General features: G+C 54.9%; 2 protein-coding genes across 2 annotated transcripts in view; both read right to left on the bottom strand.

The window, feature by feature from the left end:
• Nucleotides 1–5,375: 5,375 nt before the first annotated feature.
• Nucleotides 5,376–21,118, bottom strand: part of LOC116743977 (bone morphogenetic protein 8B-like) — a 35,670-nt gene continuing 19,927 nt past the window's right edge. The window contains exons 4-7 of the mRNA XM_032613234.1: nt 9,351–9,545; nt 8,489–8,568; nt 7,823–7,933; nt 5,376–5,591 (exon numbers count right to left, since the gene is read on the bottom strand). Coding sequence (XP_032469125.1) covers nt 5,442–5,591; nt 7,823–7,933; nt 8,489–8,568; nt 9,351–9,545 — 536 coding nt within the window. The 3' untranslated portion in view covers nt 5,376–5,441. The remainder of the gene's footprint in view (nt 5,592–7,822; nt 7,934–8,488; nt 8,569–9,350; nt 9,546–21,118) is intronic.
• On the bottom strand, nt 19,076–20,921 carry LOC116743972 (succinyl-CoA:3-ketoacid coenzyme A transferase 2, mitochondrial-like). The gene is given in 3 exon segments (XM_032613220.1): nt 19,076–19,742; nt 19,744–20,237; nt 20,240–20,921. Coding segments are annotated over 3 exon segments (1,572 nt in total). The 3' UTR covers nt 19,076–19,346.

Here is a 21,118-nt window from a genome sequence, read left to right as displayed (position 1 = left end):
GGCCCTTCCTCGGGGTAAGCGTGGGGCAGCTCCTCTGCAGGCACGGCCTGGGCCGCCTCTGGCTCTTCCCCAAGTGGGGCCGTGGGCCAGGGTGCTGCCCTCCCCACCGTGGACGGCTGTGCGTGCCCTGTCCAGGCCAGGGCCTCTCCTGGGCCCGCCTGTGTGGATCTTGGCTGTGTCTTCTGGTAAAATTAATCCTAGTTCTTGTACTGCTGCCACGCAGCCAGGTCCCAGGTGTTTTCAGAGGTTGCACCTGTGACTGACCTGTCCTGCTGCAACGGATGACAGACCGTAGTCCCTCCCGTGCTGCTTCCCTCCTCTCCAGGCTGGCCCAGAAGGCACACCCTTGCCAGACCTGCAGGTCAGCTGAGGTCAGAGCTGCTGCAGCAGTGCCTCTGTGTCCAGTCTCTGACCTGCTGCCAGGCGGGGGGAGGTGGCTGAGCCAGGCCCCGTTCCTGCCCTCACACCTGCTGGTCTTGAGTCTAATGGGCACAGTGGTCCGTCTCAGCGACCCGTTCACTTATTGTTCATTCGGTGAACCAACAGTCAGAATTGTATTACAGCAGAGTCCAGGACCCTTTTTTTGCCAGGCCATGAGCTTGGTGCCGGGGAGATACAAGAAGCCAGAGGTGGTTCCTGCCCCGCCCGCAGTCCCACCTGGAAGTTGCGCTCTGACGCTGCGGTCTGTCACTTGCTCTAGGCTCGCCTGTCACCCACACCATCCAGGCCACCTCGCAGCAACCCGCTGTGCCGAGGCTGAGCCCCGTCAGGTGCTCAGTCACCAGAAACCTTGTCCAGGGCTGCCACCCGCTCCCCTGCCGCCTGCGAGTGGCTGTCTGGATCGAGTCTCAGCGTTCAGAAACTGCTGCGCTGGGCTGGTTCCCTCAGCCTTTGTCTCATTTTGGGCTGAGATCAGGTTGAGTCGGGGGTGGGTGGGGCAGCCCGCTGGCCCCAGTGCCCCCAGGTCAGTTCCTGCGGTGGGACGGATGCCAGGCTTGCCTCTGCCGCCCTGTGCCAGCCTGGCTTTCTGCTTCAGGTGGGGCTTCATCCCCTTTGGCTGGCTGGGGTCCACTCCCGTGGCTGGGATCCACTGCTGCAGTATTCCAGGCTGGGGCCCTCACTACTTAACAGAGGTGTCCCTCTCACTGGTGGTCAGCTGTGGCTGTCAGAACACGCAGCAGTGAGGCCAGGAGAATGCCAGCCACTCGGGGCTGGTGTGATGTCCAAGAGACAAGGGAACGTGTGTGAAGTACTCAGGAGTCGGCATGGCTGGCCCTAGGGATGATGTGGGGATGGGCAGCAGGCTGGCCTGAGGCCCCAGGAGGGAAGACTGGTCACAAAGCCCTTGTGAAACAAGGGCAGGGTGGGGGCAGGGGGACTTTGTCACTGGACCTCCCTGATGGCCCTGGGAAGGGGGGACCAGTGGACCGGCCAGAGAGGCTGGTTGGGGGATCATCAGGGGCCGATTGCTCACCCTGGCCTGTGTAAGGGCTTCCCCAGAAACTACTGCATGGTCGTCACCTGTGACCCTTGTGCAGGTGGTGACCTGAGCCTCAGAGCTGAGGTTCCCGGCCCAGGTGTTCTGGGCTAATGGCCAGCCTGGTGGCCGTGCCCTGGCTCCCTGCCTTCCCGATGCTGGGCCAGGGCTGCAGGTGACAGGATCAGGGGGCCGCACACCTGCCCTCCGGGGAAGTAATAGTGAGCCCTGGTTTGTAAGTGACAAAACTAAGGCAGAGGTCAAGGGATGGAGTGCTACTGCAAACTATGTTTCCAGAGAATATTTAATAAGAGAAATGTTCAAAATATGTCATAGATTGAATAATTCAGATCACCAAGCAGCACATAGAGTACGATCCTAACTTTGTAGAATACCCATATATTATATAAAGAGACCGACAGGAGTGTGCTAAGGAAAGAAGCCTGGAAGGAATTATTAACCCCGGTGGTCTCCACGTGGTGAGATTGTGTGTGTTTGTATTCTGCTTTTGATTTTCAAGAGTGTCCCCGACACACATGTAATATTTTAAGTGAGAAAAACTTTTTTTTTTTTTAAAGAGGGCCAAATGCTTGCTCAAGGCTTCCCAGTGAGGAGACAAACCCCAGGAAGTTTCCCCTTGAGCTTTACTAGTGAGCAGGGCCGTGGGAGGACAGAGAGGGGGCAACGCTGCCATGTCCCCTGCTGGCCGCTACGCCCCCCCCCCCCCCACGGAGGGGTGGGCAAGTCCACACCTCACCCCAGGAGACTACCAAGTTTTTATTTTTTTAGGAAAAGCACAGCTTTGAAGTAAGTACAGCAGCACCTCCAAGGACACATTCTGGGAGGAGTGGGTTTTAATAGGAAGGCACGCAGGAGAGGCCCACATTTGCAAACTCATTTAAAATAAGGCCACTAGGGCTTCCCTGGTGGCGCAGTGGTTGAGACTCCGCCTGCGATGCAGGGGACACGGGTTCGTGCCCCGGTCCGGGAAGATCCCACGTGCCGCGGAGCGGCTAGGCCCGTGAGCCATGGCCGCTGAGCCTGCACGTCCGGAGCCTGTGCTCCGCAACGGGAGAGGCCACAACAGTGAGAGGCCTGCGTACCGCAAAAAAAATAATAAAATAAGGCCACTAATAATGCTATTCATTCAGCGCAGGTGTGCAGACCCAGTGCCGAGTGCTCCGAACAGACCTGCTCCCCGCGCTGGCCTTGCCAGGGCAGAGCCAGTAGCCCGTTCTACAGAGGGAGGAGCCGGCTTCCCGGTGCGCAGTGTGGTCAGATCAACAAGAGGCAGAGCCAGGGCTTGTTGCCAGCGGGTCTGTGAGCTACAAAGCTCACCCTCTCCTGTCACAGCTTCCTTCCCTATGAAGTTACAGGGAATTTCTTGAAGAATGTCACCTACTTCCCTACATAGAGATACACAAGGATAGGGCTTCGCCCGATGAGCTGGCATCTGGGCCAGGATCACGCTTCGGTTATGAAGATGCGCACCAGGGGTGAGGTGACAGAGCAGTGTGCCCACACAGCGTGGCCCCAGGCGCTGCTGTTCCTTTGGGCCCACCCTCTCCGGCAGTGCTTACTTTGCCACCAGTGGGCCTGAGTTGACCACCCTCATTTATGCTTCTCATGTACAGCCTTGAATGTGACCCAGACTGCCAAGGGCAACCAGATAAACGAGGTGGGCCTAGTGACTGACCACTGCCACCTCATCGGCTTTCCGTCCTTAACTCCCTTCTCTGAAGCCTCTTCTATTTGATTTCATTTGGTGGCCACCTGGATGGCTGAAGGTGCCAGAAGTGTCAGGAAGGCCGTGACTGCTGGACTGTTGGCTTTATTGCATGAAACGGGAGACGTGTCACAATCCTGTGTTCCTTTCGTTCTACACCTCTGAGGGCAGGGCAGTCCACATCTTCAAAACATTCACTTCATAAACTTTCCTGGTGCCCCAAACCATGCCAGGTTATGTGCTTAGGCACTGAAGAAACCTAACACTGACATTTGTCAAAAGTTTCTAAGCCTCCACTGCCCTTGATGTTGGGAGGAGAGAGCTCTGAATAAGGCCCTGAAATGGCAGGTTTCAAGTCCTAGGACAGCTGGGCACTCAGGCCATGTCTTGGCTCTCTGAGAAGAGATGGCCAGAGTGGCAGGCGGATTCTCTGGCTGGAACGGCCTTTGGAGACGTCAGAGTCCTTGTATGTCCTCATGCCAGAGACAGGAAACTGAACCCTGAATCAGGGGGCACTTGCCCAGACATCAGTGGCTGAGCTGGAGCCAGAATACGGGTCTCCTTACACTTGGGCTGGTACCTGGTCCGCTCACTGCCAGCCTCAGCTCAAAGCCCCAGGCTAAAGAGGAGACCACCAACTTCCTCTGTCCATGGGGAGGGTCACTTCCTGTGCCCTGGCTCCCAGAGGCCCTCCCAGGTCCAGGCGGAGGGGCTGCTGTCCTGCAGCAAGGCCCCAGCCTCCACCCCTCCTGCCAGACCTGCGCTCCTGGAGCCCCTCCTTGGGGCGCAGAGTGAATTCCAGGGCTGCACGTCCTGGGCTGTGCCTGTGGGTTGGGGCGGGCCCAGGCTGTGCTTTTAATGACACAGTATTTCAGGGTTCGGGCAGCTGGACGCAGTCTGCTCCACCAGGTAAATTACAGGCTTACCAAGTCAGAAATCAAATAAACACTCCAACTGCCGGCAGCCGCTCCAAGGAGAGCAGTGGTTTCCGGGAACCGCCCCACCCAGCTCAGCTTAATTGCTGCCTGTCACTCCCCTGGGACCGGGGTCTTGTCTCTGGCTCACAGGCCCCAAGAGACAGGACGGGGCTCCTGGGCACACAGGGTGACGCAGACTTGGCTGAATAGTCTGTTTCTGACAGCTTCTGGACACTGGCAGGTGCTAACAAGCCTCGCCCTCGCTCCACGCCTGGCCCCAGGCTGCCCCGTGTCCCAGAGCACTGGAGGCAGGAGATGGCGAGAGTTTTCACTCCACATGCCAACTCTAACCTGTTGGTGGTGGCCACCTGGAGTTCTGTGCTGGTCATTTTGAAATTCCAGATTTGAAAGAAAAAATATCAAGGTTGATTATTGATGACTGCCATGCAGAAGGTTAAGGGAAACTATGTCACCCGTGCTGGGCATTGTCACCCTGGGCCACCCGATGTAGCCACCATACTTGGCTCAGCAAAAAGATAACTTTTCCACAGACCTGAACTCCTGATGGTTCAACATGGTGACAGACAGACGGGGTCAATAAAGCCCCCAGGATTTTTTGTTTCCCTAAAGTGTCCGTGCCCTGCACGTCTTCCCCAGACAGCAGAGGCAGGTCAAGGGAGGAAGACAGGGAAGATGAATGCCATCGGCCTTGGCCCTAAATCATGCTGTTCATTTAGCTCTTTCTGGAGGCGACCCACACGCCTCCTTGTGGCCAGCGGTTTGGTAATTCAGATCCACAAATATAGCCCACCAAGGGCAACTCCACACTCTAACAGAAGTGCCCAGAAATGCCCAGTTTTGCACCTGGGAAGGGCAGGCATCTGGAGATGGACCAGGACCTGTCTACACATCCCCAGACCCTGTCGTGGACGGTGAAGGGCCTGAGGTGGCCATCCTGGGCTGCAGGTGCCTCTGAGTTCGTCCCACATCCTCCCACAGCTGGGCCAGCAGTGGACAAGGGCAGGTCCTCAGACAGGACTCTCTGTCAGCCCCAAAGAACGGTCAGCCCGTGCCTCTGGGGAGGGGCTGGGGTAGGACCCTGCTGCGGACGCAGACCACCAGGCCGCAGTTCCACCACCGCCTCAGGCGCCGGGCGGGGGCGGGGCAGAGGGGCCTGGGGAGGACCAGCCCCTGGCAGGATGTGGGCAGCGGAGGGGCGCCCTCGCTGCCGCCCTGCCTGAGCTATGAGGGCGCTGGGGGGTGCCCCCTGCGGAGGGCTGACCTGACCCGGTAGGGGCGGCGCAGCAGGCGGGGCGGGGCCTCAGTGGCAGCCGCAGGCGCGGACCACCATGTTGCGGTGCTTGCGCAGGATGACGTTGTTGCTGCTGTCGTAGTAGAGCACGGAGGTAGCGCTCAGCTTGGTGGGCGCGCAGCACGCCTTGGGCACCGCGTCAGGCTTCATCAGGTGCACCTGGCGGGGAGGGGGCGGCAGGCAGAGGCGTGAGAACCGCGGGGACCTCGTCCCAGCCCCCAGCTCCTGCCGCCCGGGCTCCTGCCGCTCGCCCCTGCCCGGCGCCATCTCGCCCCGCAGCCCGGCAGGTGCTGGCGCGAACTCTGCCCCGGCCCCGCCCCCTTGGCCACCCCCCCCCACCCCTCCCCCAGCCCCGCCGCTGCCCTCAGGCCCAGCCAGGGCACCTGTGGCTTCTGTCGCAGCCCCTCCCGTCAGACAGGACGACCCTTACCCTGCTGGCCCCCGGCACGTGTCCCAGGTCCTGCCTGCGCCCCTGCAGCGCCCCCCCCCGGGGTCCCCTCTGCTCCTCTTTTGTCCCTGCGCTTCTGCAACGTCCCTGATCGTGTCTTGTCCGCATGAGCTGTTTCTGGTCCGTCTCCCCCTCCAGACTGGGAGCCGGTGAAGGTCCGTGTTACACCTGCTAGCGGCCAGACTTCTAGGCTCACCCTTGGGGTGTCCGACACTGTTGTTCCTCAAAGCACCTCCACCCTTCCTAACAATTTCTAGGCAGGGATTGTTCTGGGCAGATGACCACTGAGGGCACAGGGACCGAGTCACCTGCCCAGTTCCATGGCTGAGGCCGAGGCCGCGGCACGACTGGGACCTGGCACGGGGATCTCGCTACCCTCCTCCAAACAGCTCTACCCCTAAAGACAGTCCGACTGAGTGAGCTCTTGCAGCCTCTACAAAAATATTTATCTGGAGACTCGGCAGGATGAGCTGCCGTTCACCCTGGACTCTTCATCGGGGCCCCACATGGAAGGGCCCGGAAGGCAGCCCCCCAGCCTGTCAGGGGCTGGAGAGAAAAGGGAACCTGCTTCCATCCACCGGGACCTCCCAGGCCTCACGGAGGCCGCTGAGCAGGACCTGGGCGAAGCCGTCTCATGGGGGGCCCTGTCCGGCAGCCTGGCCCCCGGTCCCCAGAGCCCAGCCTTACCCCAGAAGCCCCAGCTCTGAGCAGCCTGCTGCCAGGACAGGCTCCATCACCCCTGACCTTCTTCAAGGAAGGCAGCTCCCCAGGGGTCCAGCAAATCCCATGTGACCATTGGGAAAGGAGGCATTATCCTGGGGTCCATGCTGCCTTAACTCATTTGCTCTAGGGCATCACCTTGAACAACCTGTAACTACAGTGTCCAGGTCAATGTTCTAGAAAGAAGCCTCAGCACTAAAAAACATTTCAAACACTTAGCGGTAAGCAGCAGCAACAGTGTTCCTGTCAGAAACGTTTTCAGCGTTTAAAGTTTCCCCAGACACCGGGGCATCAAAAGCCTGAAGAGGCACAAAGAGCCCAGAGGGACCCAGAAAAAAGAGCCACGGGAAAGGAACAGGAGGGGAAACCAGAAGGGCACGGGGTACCTGGGGACTCGTGCACAGGAAGAGGGGGCAGAACCCACACGTGTGTCACCCACCCCGACCCTGAGGGCGTGTGTGACACACAGGAGGCCGAAAGTGCCAGTGAACATGGTGCACGTGTGTGTTCCGAGGGCACAAGTAGCCGTGTGGGATGCCCGCCTATCATGCACGGGCTGTGCCTCTGACCACCAGCAGGCGGGCCTTTGTAAGTCTGGTACCCACCGCATGGACGTGCAAGTCCCCCACGTGCACGTCTGTTTAGGTGCACGGGTTGGGGGTGGCCCACACGGGGACCAGTTTCTGCAGGGCTGTGGGATTTCACTGCACGTGCACGCAGAAAGGTTTTTGTAAGGCCAACTGGCCCGAGGCAGCGGAACGCAATCAGACTCACAGGTTGCAGCCGACCGAAACTTTCCGGACCACCCAGTTCCAGGAACTGACCTGGGGACTTTCCACCCGGCCCAGCCTTCCCGCCTTTCGAGGGGCGGGACTAACGGTCCCTCACGATACCGAAAAGACCACCAAATAAGGAATACCCTGCGCACTCCCGGATTCACCACACCCCTTTCCCTTCTTCCCCTATAAATTCTGCCCAAACCCTCGCCCGGGGCGCGACTTCTCTGGCCCCTTTCTCTCGGACCAGTGAACCTTGCCCGGGAGCGTACCCCGGGAGGAGAGCGTGTTTAAGCTCTCCTCCGTTTTTGGTGCCGTTCCTTACAGTTTCCATGTAGAGAAAGCTCCCTGACACAGCACTGCTGCCATCACCTGCTGGCTGCACGCGCCCCTCTCCTCCGCAAACCCCTCCCCTGGGCGTCCAGGCAGAGGGACGCGGTACTGACCAGGGACTGCAGGATGGCGTGGTTGGTGGCGTTCATGCAGGAGTCCAGTGGGAAGGAGCACTCCCCTTCACAGTAATAGGCTGAGTAGCCTTGGGGGGCGATGACCCAGTCCTGGGGGCAGGTAATGGGAGAAGGTGAGTCCCATCCATGTGCCCCTCCCAAGCCCCCCAGTCCAGCACCTGTCACAGCACAACTCAGGGCTGCCCCTTACCCTCCCTCAGCCTCAGGGCCCACCAGCCCACCCTCGGGCCCCTCCCAGGGCAGTTTCCCCCAGAGGTCTGACAGCCACCGGAAGACCCTCAGCAGACAGGGCTGGGCACGATCTCCGTCCCCCTCATGCGCCATCAGCGCTCAGCTTCATCCTCCCCAGCTCACCCCCAGTCACAGCAAAGGCCAGAGGCACTGCCCACCCTGGCCTCGGTTTTCCTGCTGCAGCTCTGACATTTTATGGCTAAGGATTCAGACAGTCTCCATTTTCATGGTTTTCACAAAAAAGCACTTTTCACTACAGAAGCAACACATTCTCCCTTTAGAGAACTTGGGAAAACAGAGGAAAGTAAAACAAGAAAATGCAAATCCCCCATGTTTCTACCTCCTCTTGAACATACACTTGCCATCATCAAGGTGGGGACTGTCATTTAGGAAAGAAGGAGAGTCAGGAATTACCAGCCAGCCAAGGTCCTGGAAGCTGACATAGAGCTCATGCCGACGGCACACCTGTCGGCCGTGGGAGCCGTGGACGTCGTCTGCGGGGGACAGAAGGGGCAAGGTCTTTGCTGGGGTTCCTGCTTTGTGCACCTACCACGGGGAGCTCCTGGGGCGGGGGACGCCCTGATGGGCTCATTTGTTGAGTAAATGAACGATGGGAAACTAACCCATTTGGTCTCATAAAGCCCATCTCTGCAGCTCTGCTGGCACCGTGACCCTGGTCAAGAACCTTCGATGGCTCCAGATGATCCCCCATGGTTACAGTCACCCCACGCTCAGCCCAGCCTCCCCTGACTTTCAGCCTGTGACTCCCCATGGTCCGCTCAGCAGCCCGGGGACCCTCTGCCGCCCAGCAGCCCCTCCTCCTTTCCTCCGGAGACACCCCCGACCTCATCCGCCTCTCCATGCACGCCCATTCCACAGGACAAGTGGCTCCCACTGAGGCCAAGCAAAGCCTGGCTCCCCGTGAAGGAAAGGAGGGCACCAGGGGGCTGTGATCCCCAGGGGCTTGGCCTGGTAGGGACACCTTCACACAAACGCTTGGATCCTGCAGGGCGCCCGGGGCAGCACCGAGGGCCACCAGGGGCACCTGATTTTGACGGGGGGGGGGGTGGGGTGGGGGCCTGGTGAGCCAGGGAGGACAGGAAGGGCCTTCAGGGTGGCGAGGGCAGATGCTCAGAGCCCTGGAGACCGTGCCGTGGCTGGTCCCCAGGGTGCAGGGGCAAAGTGGTGTCAGGAAAGGTGGCTGGGTGACGGACAATCAGCCTGACCCCACTGAAGCCAGGAGGGTTCTGTCCCCACCACCTGGTCCCAACCTCACCGAAGATCCCCGGCAGTTTGTTTGGGGGCGGCAGCTCGTTGGTTCTTTTCGGCAGCCTCCTCTTCAGGGGCCTCACCGCCCGAGGGGCTCGGACGGGGCCGGGGCTCGCCCTGAAAAAGGTGACCACGAAAGGCTGTTTGGAGCGCGGTGCCTGTTGCCCCAGCAGACCGGCCAGGCCAGGATCCACGCTGCGCCCTGAGACGGAGAGAGCAGAGAGGGCGGTCACTCGAGGGTGGGGCCCTGCATGGGGACACAGCAGGAACCTCTCTGGGGGCGGGCCAGGAGCACGGAGCCTGAGGCTGCAGGGGACCCACTGGGCCTCGGTTTCCTCCTCTGAAGACCCGAGTCCCAAGTCCAGCCCCAGCCCCCAGCGGGCAGGTCTGCAGGAGCGGGGGAGGGTCCTCGGGAGCACAGGCTCGGGATTAGTGACAGTCCAGGGCACCGCCTGTTGGGACAGCGCTTTACAGCTTTCAGTCAGTTCACGTGATGAACTCAACCAGTCTTCATGGTGACGCCAGACCCATCACTTCACTGAGAAGCATCAGAGCCCCTCGGTGACGGCTCAGAGCACCACTACCGGGGACTCTCAGAACCAGGGTTCCCATCCATCTCGGGGCCCCGAGGCCCGAGTTCTACCTTCCACCCCATCCTTTCTGGGGATGAGTGTAGGATTTACAACACCCGGCTGGCGGGAGCGGCTGCCAGGACCCAGTGCTTGCTCTCCTGAGTACCGCCCAAGAGTAGGCCACTCACCGATGCCCCCAAACGAGACCCCAGGCTCCGCGGGCAGAGCCATTTACCCCAAGTCCACGTTCAGACACGTGCACCTAATTCCAGAGCCCTTCTTATCCATTTAAGTTCTCAACCAGTGGGTTTGTGGTTTGAAAAGGAAGGAAGAGAGAAAAGGCTGTGGGCAGAGACATGACTGGGGCCTCAGCCTAGGAGTAGTGATGCTGGTAAAGCTGGGATTTTACCCGCAGCTGCTGAAGCCTGAGGAGGCCGGAAAAACACGCTGCTTCTCCCCGGAAAAGTCACCTCCACCAGTAGAACTATCTTCCTGTACCTCTTTGCAGTTCCAATGCCCTCTTGTGTTTTAATTGTCAAAGCGATATATAACAACTGTAAAGAACCTTAGAAAAAATATCACCCATAAAACCCCTCCCCTGCTACAACGCATCATTTTCATTTTTCTGGGCTATTTTCATGTTAATTTAAATTGTGAGCGTAAGAAAGAAGTCTATATTTTTCCCCAATTTTTCTACATAAACTTTTTCTCGGTTGTTAAGTCTCAACTATGAACATTTCAAATGTATAAAATTCCTTTGAGTAGATACATCTGAATATTTAGATATTAGTTCATCTTTAGACATTTATTTCCTGGCTTTCATCATAAAGATGAGAATGTGATAGAACCTCTTCCTTTCCTTTCCCTGTGGAATTTTCTCACACTAAACAGCAGGGCATGACTACAAGCTCACTGTTAATGTTTCTTAAAACCCAGGGCCGAACATCCCACTTCCAGCTACATTTCACCCCAGTGTTGCAGCAGTGATGCACAGGCATAGACACACATGCACATATATGTATGTGTACACACACGTGTGCATTTATACAGCTAGTGTACACGTGCACATACATAAACATGTGTGTTCTATTCGTGGGTCTCATGAGCCTCCACTGCACGTTACAGGTCAGGGACATCACCGGCCCTTACACAGCTGTGCTTTAGCCCTGAGTCCATGGGCCAGGGTTGACTAAACAACCTTTGACCTATGACATCACCTGCCACAAACATGCACTGGGCCCATCAGAGGTGCCACTCAGGGATGACCCTGCTGAGACAGGAGCTGACACTGCAAGGGGCCCAGGGAGAAGCCGTTCGGGGAGTTTGGGTCATGGCAGGTTAGGGTCACGAGGAAGAACAGCAGGCCCGTGAGGAGGCAGAGCCACAAGACACACAGCAGCCCTTCCACAGAGGGAAAGCCTCGTGAGGGCACCAGGAGGAGGCCGTGGAGCGATGGGGGCAGGCGGGCGGCTGTCCACGCGGCACTGGAGCAGAGCTCCACACCTGGTGGACGCATGGGGTGGCCTTGGCCCGGCAGCCCTCCAGGCTTGCGTGTGCAGCAGCCCTGTCCTGTGAGTCCCTGGAGAGCCCTGTCCACTGAGAGGGCAGGGAGACCTTCGGTGCTCCCGAGGCTGTGCTCACTGTCGACTTTTCTTGTGCAACTGTCTGGTCAAGGATCGTATTGGGGTCTCCTGGGCGCCGAGCGATTGGGTCACAGGGCAGGCCCCGGCTGTCCAGGGGGTGGCCCCCAGGCTGCCTGGCTCTGGCGGGACCCTTTCCAGAAAGCAGAGGCAGGAACTTCAGGAACCTCTGAGGCCCAGGGTCCCTGCCTCTAGACCTGAACTGTGAGGGTGCTGGCAGGCATGCTGTCCCCTTTGTGAGAGACGTGGGGTGTGTGGCCACACCTCGAGATGGGGGCCACACTGTGGCCTCCCCCGGCACGCAGACCCAGATGAAGATGCTGCTCCCCTGGGCCAGGAAGGCCCCTGACACCTCCAGCCTCCCCCCATTTCTGAGTCTACCCCATCAGGGCCCGGATGTCTTGGCAGCTGCCCTGCCCTATCCCAGCCCTGGGGATTCACGCCCCCTCCCCTGGGCCAGGCCAAGATTGCTCCCATCTCTCCCCAAGGCCTCTTTCTGCTCTGGGTGCTACCTGCCCCTTCCCTGCAGCCCCTGCCCCACCTCAGCCTGCGGTCATGGATGTGACCCTAGTGCCACGTTGAAGGACAATCAGGACGCCTGGCTGAAACCCTTGGAGGGGAGCCAGCTGTGACCAGGTGTGCTTTTGTCCCACAGGGTATTTATTTCCTCACCGCATGAGAACTAGGAACTCAATGCTTTTCCTTCTTGCTACTGTTGAACAGACCTGTAACTCGTCTGCCTCTGGAAACCTCTGCCTGTCCCAGGCTGATGCTGGAGGACGTCTCCCACCAGGCAGGGCAGATCAGTCCTCCTCCCCAGAAGCCCCAGAAGCCCCAGAAGGTGTTGCACAGTCCACTCGATGGCGTCCATCCACTGCCCGCCTGGTCACGGTCCCCTGACGCTCTGCGGCTGTCCCCTCAGGTGCACTGTCTCTCCACTCCAGGATCCGGGCCTCCCGTCAGCGTGAGGCCGCAGGGAGCCTCTCTGAAAGGCCTTCCTTGACCAGCTGGAGCTTCCTGTTCTTACCCACGGGCTCCCATCCATTTTGTGCAGCCCTAGAGCCGCACTGAGAAAGCGCAGCCTCCATGGCAGGCCTGGGTTTGAACCCCACACACGCATGCACGCACGCACACACGCACGCAAACGGAAACTCATTTTTTTCTGTTTAGTTTGTGAGACTGTGGATTCAGGATGAAGTACGTCACCGCCCCTCATGGGTTTCAAGGGAGTATGAACAAGAGGCTGGTTTAGGCTCCGTAACAGAGAAGACGGGAATAACTGTCTGATCTGGACGACACAGGAACGCTATGATTTAAGAGAAAACCCATCTAAGTCCACCGACCGGGTTTCTAGAACTCCTCCCATCCTAAGCCGCAGCCTTTGGCCACACACAGGCGGCCGTTTATTCACAGAGGAGACTTCTCGGAGAAATGTCTGCACCAACGGTCTCTCCCCCTTCAGTTGCCCCTATTACCAGTTTACTGGCCGCCTGGACGGTCTTGCTTCCCTTCTAGAGACATCTATTTAGCTACGAGGAGGAGAAATGTGAGAGGCAGGGGAGGTGAGGCAACAAGGAGACAAAATTTAGTGACAAAATGATAGGCCCCCGAAGGAAAGTCAGAAGGGCCAAAGGAAAAACATCTTACATTCAGACAGCGTTTCTCCCAGTTACAAATTCACATGTAAGTGTGTATGTTTTTATGGTTCTAATAAAACGGTGCCTTACATAGACTCTGGGTGGAGTTGTTCTGTAATAGGGGTGGGGCAGGTGCAACCTAAGCAGTCCTGCTCAGCCATTGGTCAGTGCCCCAGTGAGCCCTTCCCCCAAGCAAGCAACTGTCAACAAGTGACCGTTAGTGGTCCCGCTAAGCCATTGGTTGGCACTGCAGTAGTCCCCTCCCTCTCCTCTTCTGTATAAAAGGAGCCCAAATTCGGACTGGGACAAGATAGTTTTTTGAGACACTAGTCTGCCATCTTCTCAGTCTGCTAGCTTTCCAATTAAAGTCGTTCTTCCTTGTCCCAACAACTTGTCTCCTGATTTATTGGCCTGTTGTCTGCTGAGCAGAGTGAGCTTGGGCTCGGCAACAACTTTTGGTGAGCCGGCCAGGACCCTTGGTGCTTGTGGCTAGTTGGCCTCTGTTGGGGAATTTTCAGGCAAGGCCCTAGCAGCCACCGGGACCATTTGTCCTGAGGATCTTTCCTTCAGAATTCCCTGAAGTGGCACCGGCTGCCCCAGCGCCGGGCAGCTGAAGTGGGGAATCAACATTTGGGGGCCAAATGGGTCTCACATAGTAGGGTAAGTAGCTCCAGTATATACAACTGGGAACATTTTCCCCTCTCAGTTTGGGCATTTTTCCTTTAAGGGAAAAGCCAATTTGTTCATTTGATTGGGGTACCCTGCTGGAGAGCGGAATCGTTGTTGGACTCTACCTACTTTGTGAACCAGTTTGTTGGCTTTTGTTTTGCATTCATTCTTTTTTTTTTTTTTTACAACTTTATTGGAGTATAATTGCTTTACAATGGTGTGTTAGTTTCTGCTGTATATCAAACTGAATCAGCTATACTGCATTCATTCTTGATGGAATCTCTTTGTGCTTTTGGTATTAGAATTTGCTTGTGCTTTTTGTGTTTTGTTGTTCTTGAACTTTTTAAAAATTTTATTTATCTAATTTATTTATCTTTTTGGCTGTGTTGGGTCTTCGTTTCTGCACGTGGGCTTTCTCTAGTTGCGGTGAGGGGGCTGCTCGTTGTGGTGGCTTCTCTTGTTGTAGAGCACAGGCTCTAGGCGTGTGGGCTTCAGTAGTAGTGGTGTGCGGGCTCTAGAGCGCAGGCTCAGTAGTTGTGGTCCACGGGCTTAGCTGCTCCATGGCATGTGGTATCTTCCCGGACTAGGGCTCGAACCGGTGTTCGCTGCATTGGCAGGCAGATTCTTAACCACTGTGCCACCAGGGAAGCCCACTGAACTTATAAATATGGGAAACACTCCATCTGTCCCTAAGGAAAGCCCTTTGGGGCTTATCTTAAATAAATGGGCAAAATATAGCTGTGGGTCTATGACCAAAGAAGAGATGATATTTTATTGTAATAGTGTGTGACCCAATATATGTTAGGATCAGGACAGCAGTGGCCACTGAATCGCTCACTTATTATACGATCTTGCAGTTAGAATTGTTTTGTGAAAGAGCAGGTAAAAATGATGAGATTCTGTATGTAGAAGCATTTATGCTATTGTAACAGGAGGAAAAGAAGTCAGACTGCTGCCACCTTATGGTACAGCAGTCGAAAGAGAAAACCAAGGGAAAACCTGTTCTACAAGAGGAAGGGGAGAAAGTGAGAGTGGGGACATGTTATTTTGAAACTTACACCCCCCTGTGGCCAGCCTGGCTCCCCCACTGGCCGAGCAGACTGCACCAGCAGTTGTTCTGGCCACCCCCCGCCCACATGCCACCAACATATTCACCGCCTCCTGTTTCATTTACTTATGGGGATCAATTAGAAGTTCCTATGCTAACCTCCGGGGCACAGGGGCCAGGTTTGGTGTCACCATCTAAGACCTGACAGGGCACCCAGTTTGGACTAGGAGCCACTTCTGGAGCAGGGCAGTTTCCCTTGCACCAATATCCTATAGGAGGCCTTAATGCAGATGCGTTTCTTAAACCAGCTGGGTTTCTACAGATGCACAAGCCATTCTCAACATCAGATTTGTTTAATTGGAAAAACTATAACCCTACTTACCGAGAGGACTCCCTCCACATGACTGAAATTTTCACTTCTATCTTTGCCACTTACCATCCCTCTTGGGCATTCACACTCATATGAATATGATACTTACTGGGGATGAAAGAAGGATGGTCACTGACAAGGCTAAAGAGGAAGCACACTAGCTTCATCCAGCAGATCCAGATGGAACTCCAGAAGCAAATCTGACAGTTCCTGCCGCTGAGCCTGACTGGGAGCCTAATAATGGAGGTATCCTGCTCCTAAAGCATTATAGGAAGTGTATCTTAGTGGGTATTCCAAAGGGAGTACCTAGGCAAAAGAGCTTAAACAAAATTCAGGAGATACAACAAAAACCCACTAAGGATCCATCAGAGTTTCTAGAAGGAATTTATCAATCTTATAGGTGCTACACTGATGTAGATCCTGAGACCCCCGAAAATATGAGAATGGTAAATATGACCTGCATTGGGCAAAGTACCCAGATATAAGAAGAAAATTACAAAAGTTAGATGGTGCAGTTGGAATGAACCTTCTCAGTTGGTAGATGTTGCTTTTAAAGTGTTCAACAACAGGGAACAACGACAGAAGCGAGGGGATGCAAGACAGAATGCCACTTTTCTGGCAGCAGCATTGCATTCCTGGAAGGCAAGTAACTGGAAGGGAGGTAAGTCACCATTGAGGAGGGAACAGGGTGCTTACTGTAAGGAGGAAGGGCATGGGAAAAAAGATTGCCCTAGACTAAAGAATAAGAAAGAAAACAATAAATGAAAGATGGGAGCCTCTCATATGGTAGAAAGAGAGGAACACTGATGATGAATGAAGAGGCCTGGGGGCTCCCTTGAACTTGAGGTGTCCAATTACAATTTCCCCACAGGAGCCCCAGGTAACTTTGATAGTGTGGGACAAGTTGATTGACCTTCTGGTAAATACGAGTGCAACAAACTCTGTGATAAACACCAAGGTGGCACAGAAAACATCTCAATCCATCCAGTTCATGGCAGTTTCTGGAGAAGTACAAAATTTTTCTTTCTTACAACCTCTATGCCAATGAGGGGACCTCACCCTGAAACACGGTTTCTTATGTATGCTGGTGTGTCCAATCCCTCATTTGGGCTGAGGTCTCCCTTGTAAATTAAATGCTCAAGTAACTTTTTGCCAAGACAGCTTGACATCAGGGTCCCACCAGCCCACACTGTAAGCCTACAGATGGCATTCATGGATGCCCCAGAAAAGGAGACAGAGCTCTTCCCCTGCACCCACCAGAGGTCTACGAAAAGGTAAGGCTGGAAGTGTGGGCAGAGGTCTACGAAAAGGTAAGGCTGGAAGTGTGGGCAGAGGTCTACGAAAAGGTAAGGCTGGAAGTGTGGGCTGATGGCACACCAGGGAAGGCCAAAAATACATGGCCAATACAAATTCCATTAAAAAGGCACACTGGGACATCTAATCTAAAACAATACCCTCTTTGGCAAGAGGCCCAAAAGGGAATTTAGCCAGTTCTCAAAAAATTTGAAAACAGGACTGGTTAAACCTTGTAGGTCCCATTTAACACCCCTTTCCTCCCAGTCAAGAAGCCAAACTCAACAGAGTATCACTTTGTCCAAGACTTGAGGGCTATTAATGAAATAGTCCATGATCTGCGCCCTGTAGCATCTAATCCATACACTCTGCTCACAACTATTCTGGGAGAATTCAGCTGGTTCTCACTTTTGGACTTGAAAGATGCTTTTTTTCTGCATTCTTATTGCAGAAGAATCCCAGAAGCTGTTTGTTTTTGAACGGCAGGATCCAGAAGCACAGTTACTCCAACAGTATTGTTGGACAGTCCTGCCTCAAGGATTTAAGAATTCCCCTACCTTGTTCGGGGAAATGTTGCCTAGGGACCTTAGAAACTTAATATTGGATGAAGGACTCTTACTCCAATATGTGGATGATTTGCTCATAGCACTCCCTGCATACAATGTGTCTACAAAATACCATAAGAACCCTGAATTATTTGGCCAATTGTGAATATAAGGTCTCCCAGAAAAAGGCCCAAGTATGTAAGAAACAAGTCACATACCTGCGTTTTGTCATTCTTCCAGGACAGCGGGGTCTTTTGCCTGATAGAAAATGGGCAATTGCAGGCTTGGGAACACCCAAGACTCACAGACAAATGAAGGGGGTCTCTGGGAATGGCAGGGTTTTGTCGGATTTGGATCCCGAACTATGGATAGGCTCATACTAAAGCTCCTCTATGAGGCTTTAAAGGAACGTGAATTTGAGCCCCTTACTTAGACTACAGAGTACAAAAATATATAATGGGGCCTAACCTACAAAGGACCAACCAGCAAGTCACTCAAAATTGCATGATTTGTGCTAAAAATAACCCAAAGACTGCTATCAGGGCTCCCCAAATGGGAACTCAACACAGAGGAACCTGCCCCACTGAGGACTGGCAAATAGACTTGACTCAAATGCCTCAAGCCACAGAAAATTTCAGACACCTGCTAGTATTTGTGGACACTTTTTCAGGATGGGTGAAGGCATATCCCACCAGGACAGAAAAAGCCTCTGAAGTGGTTAAAGTCCACCTTAAGGAAATTATCCCCCTATTTGGACTGCCTAACCCCCTTCAAAGTGAATAATGGGCCTGCTTTTGTCTCTACCATAACCTAACAATTAACTAAAGCACTGCGAATGAACTGGAAGCTACATTCATCCTGGCGGCCACAATCAACAGGAAAAACTGAGAAAATGAATTACATATTAAAAAGGAGCATTGCTAAAATATGTCAAGAGACTAATTTACCTTGGGATAAGGCCTTGTCAGTTGCCCTGCCACGATCAGAGGGGCTCCCAGAAGCAGCTCAAATTACGCCCCACTGAGACATTGTATGGTAGGCCATTCCAGGTGTCTGCCAGGGAGGGAGAATCTATAAATGCTCTAAAAGATCTAGCAGTTGCCAGTTATGTTAAAACTCCGGGCACTATACTAACCTCTGTTCATGAGTTTGCTTCCAGTAGGTCTGCCTATCCAACTGAGGTAGCCTTACATCCTTTCCTGCCAGGAGTCCTCTTTAAAATCTAGAGAGAACAAGGCCCTGAGCACCATCTGACTACAAGGTGGACAGGACCACGTGTGGTATTACTTACCACGCACTCATCTGTCAAGTTAGCTGGAGCAAAGCCATGGATTCATCATGCTTGGGTTAAAGTAGCCCCACTGTCATCAGAAAATGACCCAACTCCTGAGAGGCCTAGAGAGCAATGGGTTTGTGAACCCTTAGAAGACTTAAGGTTGCTCTTCAAAAAGCATAAGTATTGAGATTAGAATTTCATTGTAGAAGAGATTTCATCAGGTTCAAATAGTTGTCGATAAAGAAAGAGAATTGTATTGCTCACTAAAAATTTTAAGGAATATTCCTGACCCAAAACTGATCAATTCCATTTCACAACTACCCCCTCATCACCGCTGTTCAGTGGGAAGTAGCCAGAAAGATCATTGCCCCTTTTTCCCACAAGATCGTATTAAAGGAGCCTGAATTGGGACTAGGACAAGATGGGTTTTTTGAGACGCTAGTCTGCCATCTTCTCCATCTGCTAGCTTTCCAATTAAAGTCGTTCTTCCTTATCTCAACAACTCATCTCCTGATTTACGGGCCTGTCATGCAGTGAGCAGAGTGAGCTTGGGCTCGGTAACAGTTCCTCCCCCATCACTTTTCCCTATATTTCATTATCCACTCACGAAAGTAGGCACTTCAGTGAAACCTTTCCCATGGGATCATCTCAAGCTGCATAGAATTTAATGTAAATACCACAGACAGGGAGGAGGGTGATTGGAGCAGAGCTTTCTCAGAACTCACAGGACATATAAGGTCAGTGCCTCTGTTTTCCTTTTGTTTTTAATTAAAAGCATGTCCCTCTTGAGAGAACAAAGCCTATCCAGTGGCAGCCAGTCTGGGATGGCAGGAGAAAGCCGGCCAGATGCTGGTGAAATGCAGAAATGTGATTGCGGCTTTCTCAGGATGCAATCCAGGAGGTTAAAGGGAGAAGCACACGCTCTGGGACCAAGGTTCATTTTCCGGCTAGGTTTAGACGTGCTGCATGGGGCTGAGATTCGGGGAGATGGCAAAGGTGCTCCCCGTGCTCTTTTTGATGTCCTCCACCATCAGGCCGTCCCAGAGCTCGATCAGGGTCAGTCCTCTCACGTCAAACACGGCCTTCTCGGTGATGATTTCACCTTCTCTGTCAAAGCGGTCCACGCACCAATTCCCAGTCAACAGTCTGGTGCATTTCTCTAAGATTTTGGGTTCACTGGCCTTGGTGGAGTGCTCCATGGTGACCATCACTCTGGTCTTGGTACCGGACACCAGATCCATCGTACCCCCCATTCCTTTCACCTTCTTGCCGGGTATCATCCAGTTAGCCAGGTCACCATATTTGGAAACCTGCATGGCTCCCAGCAAGGTTAGGTCGATGTGTCCCCCCTCGAATCATGGCAAATGATTCATCGCTGGAGAAAAAACAGCCCCCAGGAAGAAGGGTGACTGTTTGCTTGCCCGCATTGTTGAGACCTGCGTACACCTCCTCTTTCAGTGGAAACGGACACAAGCCCAAGATTCCATTTTCACTGTGAAGATGAACGGTTATGCTGGGGCTGATGTAACTGGTGGCCAGAAGAGGGATTCCTATGCCCAAACTGGCATACAGGCCGTCCTCAAAGTCAAGAGCTGCCTGCTTGAGGATCCGTGTCCTTATACTATCTGCAGACTTGCATATTTCATCATCCTCTTTCCGGATCATTAAATGCTCGTTTCTTTTCTCATATTTTCCCCCCTGTATTCCTCGACCTAAGTAAATGTTAGGAACATGGATGTCCTCTAAGTAAATGTTAGGAACGTGGATGTCCTCTGGGGCAAACGACACCAGGTCCACAATTTCTTCAATCCCCACCACTGAGGTTCTCGCAGCTTTGCACATGGCCTGGCGCTGGCCCTGAAGACGACGTTTCCTGCCCGGTCGGCCTTCCACCCTTTCACCAAAGCAAAATCGGCCGTGACGTCGTGCTCCAGAAAGTACTGCTGTCCGTGGAACTCCCTCACCTCCCTGGGCTGACTCAGGGTGGAGATGTGGCCGTCCTCTAAGTACTTGCTGGGTGCGCCTCCCTCCTGGGCCAGGGTCCCGCAGGCTGTGGGGGTGTGGAAGGCCGGCACGCCGGCTCCCCCCGCGCGGATGCGCTCGGCCAGGGTGCCCTGGGGTGTGATCTCCAGCTCCAGCTCACCTGCCAGGTACCGGTGCTCGCAGAGCGAGTTCTCCCCCAAGTACAGGCAGACGATGTGGGTGATCTGCTTGGTCCCCAGGAAAAGGCCGAGCCCGAAGTTCTCCTCCCCCACATTGCTGCTGACCACGGTCAAGTCCTTCACGCGGGTCTTGAGCAGCGCCCCTATCATGTTCTCCAGGATCGCGCAGAGGCCGAAGACCCGGACCATGATCCTCGCGCCGTCCGGGATGTCTCTCACGGCCTCCACGGGGTCCGCGTAGGACTTGGCACGCGCGCGGGCTCTGCTGGCGAAGCCGCACACACCGCCCGTCGCCAGCGCGGGCACCGAGCCGGGGGCGGGGACCCGGCGCCCGAGCGCAGACTCCAGGAGCCGCAGGGCTGCCATCGTCCGCTCCGCTCCGGCTAGGGCTCCGGCCCCGGGCCCAGCGGGGACAGGCGGCGGCTGTGCGCGCCCCGCCCGCGCGTCACAGGGCAGGGGGTCCCCAGCGGTGACGCGGCCGCCCGGCTGGCTCCCCGCCGCCCCTCTCCGTCTCCGCGCTCCCAGGGCCCGAGGCGCCGAGCTTCCCGGGCCGCGAAGGCGGG

This window comes from Phocoena sinus, chromosome 1 (assembly GCF_008692025.1).
Source record: "Phocoena sinus isolate mPhoSin1 chromosome 1, mPhoSin1.pri, whole genome shotgun sequence".
NCBI classification, from domain to species: domain Eukaryota; kingdom Metazoa; phylum Chordata; class Mammalia; order Artiodactyla; family Phocoenidae; genus Phocoena; species Phocoena sinus.
Note: the sequence above shows the minus strand (reverse complement) of the source record. Positions and strands in the feature narration are given on the sequence as shown.